At 41.8% G+C, this 6,289-nt stretch overlaps 1 protein-coding gene across 1 annotated transcript; it reads left to right on the top strand.

Annotated features, from left to right (window-relative positions):
- The first annotated feature begins 6 nt into the window (after window positions 1-6).
- LOC129572506 (uncharacterized) lies at window positions 7-5,564 on the top strand. The gene is made up of 4 exons (XM_055452471.1): window positions 7-655; window positions 825-2,666; window positions 2,761-4,357; window positions 4,432-5,564. The coding sequence occupies exons 2-4, from the start codon at window positions 933-935 to the stop codon at window positions 5,313-5,315; spliced, it is 4,215 nt and encodes a 1,404-aa protein (XP_055308446.1). The 5' UTR covers window positions 7-655; window positions 825-932; the 3' UTR covers window positions 5,316-5,564.
- Window positions 5,565-6,289: the final 725 nt, after the last annotated feature.

Here is a 6,289-nt window from a genome sequence, read left to right as displayed (position 1 = left end):
TGAAATGAATTCAGAATTTACGTCGCACGCTGGTAATTTCGGTGATGCTTTGCAAACGCAAGTTGATCCACGAACGGGACAGTTCACAGTCAACTTTCCAGTCGCCTCTTTAGTTGGCAACAATCAATTGGGTCCGGATCTGTCTCTCTCATTGAGATATTCACCCCTCAACTCGGCAAACGAAGGCTTCGGACATGGTTTCACTCTCGGTCTCACGCAATTCAACGATCGCACCCATTTGCTTCAACTTGCTAACGGAGAGCAATATCGCGTTGATCCTGGCTCTGTCAACATTCAAGCCAAGAAACTTAACAATTTTCTGTTCGTCTATACAAATGGCAATGACGATGATGATGGTTACACTGTGTATTGGAAGGAAGGCAAAGTGGAGAAGCTTACGAAAACGGAGGATGGTAATCGCTTTGTGCCAACCACGATTTTTTCACCGCTTGGCCGTCGGTTGACTCTCGAATGGGATTGGAGTGGTCAATTGTCGCGATTGTCTCAAGTCAAAGACGAATATCGAACCTTGTGCGACATTACTTACAACGCGTCGATTCTACAAACATCGATAACCGTTTGGCCCAACACCAAGGACGAATATACGGTGGAGTTTGATTTTATCAACGATCAATTGGACACCGTTTCACGGCAGGTAAGACGCAAACACCAAATGAATAAGAATGAAATATCTATTTCGGATATTGACCGTTTTCATTTCACGTTTCTCAATAGTCTTAACGATACTATCGTCATCAATAGGCAGTTTAGCGTTTCTGAATGTTCAATTTGTTTCATTTTTGTTATTCCTGCAACGATAATAGGTTTTTGGTGCAAAGAAACTCACATGGAATTTCATCTATGATCAACTCGTTGACATCATTGATTTCGGGACGAAATTAACATTGACCCGTGTAGAATATCCAACTGGTATGAGAGATGAGGTGGAATATAACGTACGAGAAGGATTGAAACTTCCTGATCAATCGAATCGGAATTCCACTGTGCCAGCCGTGCACACTCATACTCGTTACCTGGGCAGCAATCAGCCGGAGATGGTGATTCAATACGAATATACAACTCAAAATTTCCTCGGCTTCAATGGTGATTATGACGAATGGTCGGCTGATAGAGACTACTTATACCAAACGCTCACCGATTACACTTACGGTTCGACGGAAACTGTGACGAGTGGCCAAGAAACTGTAACCACCGAACGGGCATACAACAGCTATCACTTGATGATATCTGAAGAGGTCAAGAGACAAAATTGTACATATCGCACTGAATACACTTATCATGCCAAGCCTTATGATAGCATAGAGGCACAACCCGCGCAATTCCAGTTGCCAAAGGAGAAGAAAGAGATTTTCATCGACGAAAATAAGCGTACTCGTACACAGATCACGAAAACTGAGTTTGACACCAGTGGCAATCCAACGAAAGAAATCAGCCCCGACGGAACAGAGACTCGAACAACGTGGTACTCGGCAAACGGTGAAAACGGTTGCCCTGCCGAACCGAATGGCTTTGTCCGATTTATAAAGGAACAGAAAACTATTCCCCGGCGCATCAGTGGTTCGGAGAAAGAGGTTTCCAGAAAATATACGTACACAAAACTAGGGAATACAAACTATGTCGTTCAGGATACTGAATTGGGCTATCATGATGGAGTGCTCTTAGATCGACGATCAACTGCATACAATAGTCAACAAGGAGGTGCTGAATTCGGGCGCATCACTGAAATTATCGATTTATTGTATGATTTGAACGACAGAACAAAATCCTATGCAAACATAAAGAGATTCACAACGGAGGTGAAAGATGGCGAAATGACACAAACCATCCACTTCAGCGGTCACGATGGCCTTCAAACCAATTCGACACGACGACAATCCATTTTCAATGGTCGTGTGTACAGCGATATTTCGTCTCAAGGAATCGAAACTCGGTACAGTTATGATGCCATGGGTCGATTAATACATAGAACTCTATGTCCCGGTTCTGCTTACGAACACAGCACCACATTTGAATATGGTATTGATCCGCAGGGGCCATATTCAATCGAAACCGATCCAACGGGAAATAAAAGTAAAACACGATTCGACGGAGCTGGTCGTATAATCAACAGACAAAGATTCGATGCAGATAAATCGGAGTGGTTCAAAATATTTTCCAAAGATCACAATTCGCTGGGTGAATCCGTCAATAGTACGGTAAATGATTGGCTGATAGGTAGCTCTGGCAAAGCTACTAACTTCCCTTTAAGTGCAACTACCTCATTTGATGGTTGGGGAGAAATGAAGAGTGTTGCATTCTCAAACGGAAAGACACAGCATCAACAAACTGACCAAATCAATCTAATTCACACATCTTATGAACAAGGGAACATAAACAACGAACGTTTGACCAGCGGAAGTTTCATCAATGCATACGATACAATCAATGGAAATCTAATCAGTAAAACGCTGAAGACGGTTTCGGGTGAAGTGCACAGCACAATTCAACTTACATGGGATGGATTGGGTCAATTGCTCGAGGAACAAGATGAAATGGGCGCTGTGACAAAAAGAACGTATGATGAATGCGGACGAGTTATAACGCAAACATTGCCAGATGGTACTATCGTACGGCGGACATATGCACCACATTTAGGTGGAAACGAGGTCAGTATTCATCGTTTATTTATATGAATTTATGTAGCAAATTTGAAAAAATCAGTTTTATTGCACACGAATGAATATGGATAACAATTCACAGATTGCATCGATCAGTGTCACGGGCTCAGACGCCAGCGGAAGAACACGAACGTGGTTATTGGGAACACAAACATTTGACAGTTTGGGAAGATTGAAAGAGCGCGTTAGTGGAGGCAGAACCACTTCGTACACGTATCAAGGTGTATCTCCGAAGCCATCGACTGTGACAATGCCATCCGGTAAAACTCTACACTACACATACATTCCCGAGCTAGACTATGCGATCAGCAGCATGACGACTGATGGTATTACACAAACCTACAGTTATGACAAAGGGACGGGAAAATTGTTATCAGCTTCTGAGTCGCCGTCTACAATTCATTATACTTGGTCTAAGGACGGACGTTTGACAGAGGAAATGTTTTCGTATAACGGAACAAGCAAGAGATCAAAACATGCTCAAACACTCAATGAAGCGCCCACCTCGTACACTGATGTGACGGGAAAGGAAACCCAATATACCATGAACTCACACGGTCAAGTCATCCGTATCTCCGATCCAAATCTTACCGTTGATTTGACATACGATGCTTTGGGCCGACTAAAGACGAAATCAGTGCGCGACCAATCTTCGAATTCATCGCTAACCACCAGACTGAGCTATGATGATTTCGGCAGAGAAATCAAACGAACAATTGCAGATGGCTCGGGGGTCACAGTGGAGCTTTCGCAAACGTTCCAGATAAATGGTCTTCTGGCTACCCGTAGTACAAAGAAAAATAATGTTACAATTCGAGACGATCATTTCGGTTATGATAACCGCAATCGATTGGTAAGCTATAGGGCCACCGGTAATAGCTTGCCCACCGACGCGTATGGCAATCAAATGACCAGTCAAACATACCAATTTGATGCTTTGAATAATTTGACTTCCGTAGCAACTACGTTTAATGATCGTTCTTCCAACACGGCGACGTATCACTATGAGAATCAGAGCGATCCGACTCAGTTGACAAAGGTCAATAATACCCACAGCAAATATCCAGCAAACGTTAACCTTAGTTATGATGCTGAGGGTCGAATGACCCATGATGAAGCTGGCAGAACATTGTCCTATGATGCGATGGGTCGGTTGAAGAGTGTCATCGAGAAAAATGGACGCACAAGTATATATGGATATGATGCATTGAGTCGATTGATTACACAAAAAATCGGTGACAATGATATTCGCCACTTGTACTATCGTGGCACAGAGCTGGTGAACGAAATATTTGTATCCAAACATCGCGAGACTCGCCTCATTAAATCTGGCCATTCATGCTTCGGTATAATCGATGGAGACCATCTTACGCTAACTGGAGCAGACAAAAATGATAGTTTGTTGATGTCGACGAATAGCAAAAAGGATGCTGGTAATGCCCAACTGCATGCTTGGTCGCCGTACGGCAACGGTGAGACCGACAGTTCATTGCCCGGTTTTAATGGTGAACGCATCGATCCTTCTAGTGGAATGTATCACTTGGGAAACGGTTACCGAGCTTATAACCCGGTTCTAATGCGATTCAATTGTCCCGATAGCTTGAGTCCATTTGGAGAAGGGGGAATCAATGCTTATGCATATTGTGCAGGGGATCCAATAAACCACACCGATCCATCAGGTAATATTTATTCCGATAGCGCCAAAGTTGATATTTTATCACATTCCATTTTTTTTATATATATATTTGTACAGGCCACTTGAGTTGGCAGGCAATTACTGGAATTGTGATGAGCGCAATTGGCATTGCCTTCTCTGTTTTCACTGCTGGCGCATCAATCGCAGCGGCTGGAGGAGTGATGGCCGCGATCGCTTCTGCATCCACTACTTCGTTGATTGTTGGTGGCTTGGGAATCGTATCGGACGTTACGAGTATAGTAAGCGGTGCAATGGAAGACACTTCACCAGAAGCATCAGGTATACTCGGTTGGGTGTCTTTAGCAACAGGGATTGCTGGTATGGCTATTGGTGTTGCCAAGGGTGGTACCAAAGCATTACAAACCTATCGGGCTGCTCGAAGTGAAGCTAAAGAAGGCCTAAGAAACTTGAATGATCCCAATTATGTTAATCAGCTAAGAAGAATGGCGCAGAAACATAAGATGACAGATCTGGATAGATTACCTCAACCTAGACAAGCACCACGTGGAACCAGACAAGCTGCAGATGCTTGGCACAGAGAAAAAGTTGGAAATTATTTCAAAATTGGTTCGGATGTTACAATAAATGGCAATGATGTCAGAAAAGAAATAGACAAGATGATACACCTTGCAACGCCAGATAATCCAATTATCATTCTTACTGGTGGACATGGCAATCAACTTGGTCTCAACTATAAAATGGCGAGTAATGGAAAAATTGTAAGAGATGATCGTTTGCTTCAAACTGCATTTTATGCCGAAGATATGGCAAAGTGTGCTAGCCAAAGAGTACGTGTATTAGATATGCATAAAATTCCTTTCAGTCAGATAGCGAGATACATTCAGGGTGACCACCATGTCATAATGGGTTTCTGTTTTGGTCGCAATGATGCAGCTTTAAGATATTTATTAAATTTGCCCCCAGTCACATCGTTTGTATAAAAATTGTGATTTGATCATGATTTGATTGAGTAGCATGCTAAATTGTCAAGACAAAATATTGAAAAAATGTTTGAGAAAAACATGCATTTGAATATATTTCTAGAAGTAAGAAAATTTTTAGAACAAATCAAATTGAAACGAATGACTGTACTAATGATAAGAAACTTACTTGAAAAAAAGATTTAAAAAAAAAGTTTTTAATGCTGAGAACACACCGATTGAGAAAATAATTATGGCAAAAATCAAAAACTGTTTCATTGGAATTTATAAAATGACGCAAAGATGAATTTAAATAATACAGTGAAATATTGTGCATAATGAGACGGTGTCCGAGCGGCTTTTATATCAATGCTGTATGTCGACATAAACTAGTGAAAACTGCAACATTCTGTCGAATATATATACACAACAATGCCCGCAGTCAGGATGGAGATTGTATGGCATATTTCGTGGAAAATCCAAACAGGAAGTATATAAATCATTTGATATTACTGGGTCAAACATGTTTGACTGGTGGACCGATCCAATAATTGATTTTTGTATATAGCAATCTTTTTTAATAGAACTCTGGAGTAAGCACAATTGGTTCTTAGCTCATGGTGTGTTTATTGAATATTTCAAAAAAAAAACACACATCACGGAGGACGATAGTCCGACAAGTGACGCTCCATAGACTGTGCATTTCAAGCCAAATATCAAAAATGCCAGTTTTTGCGTCACGAGTATATATACAGTAAGTATGCTATTTTCTCAGGGCACTATTTGGGCCCCGGCATGTTAGGTACCGTTGGAAAGGTCTTGGCCCAAATAGTCGGAAACACCATATCCCCCATGCCTAAAGTGTGGTCTAGGCAAAAATATAGCGGTTGGAAAATTTCGATAAATTTTCAAATCTATACCCATATCTTACGAAGGGGGTACCCAGGGGGTGGTCTGAGGTGTCCAAGAGAAGCTCCTCCTCGCCACCTTTCCAA

Source organism: Sitodiplosis mosellana, unplaced genomic scaffold, assembly GCF_009176505.1.
Source record: "Sitodiplosis mosellana isolate CC-2019 unplaced genomic scaffold, AAFC_SMos_1.0 Smas_scaffold_5137, whole genome shotgun sequence".
In the NCBI taxonomy this organism is placed as follows: Eukaryota; Metazoa; Arthropoda; class Insecta; order Diptera; family Cecidomyiidae; genus Sitodiplosis; species Sitodiplosis mosellana.
The sequence above is the reverse complement of the archived record's forward strand: the minus strand, read 5'-3'. Positions and strand labels throughout refer to the sequence as shown.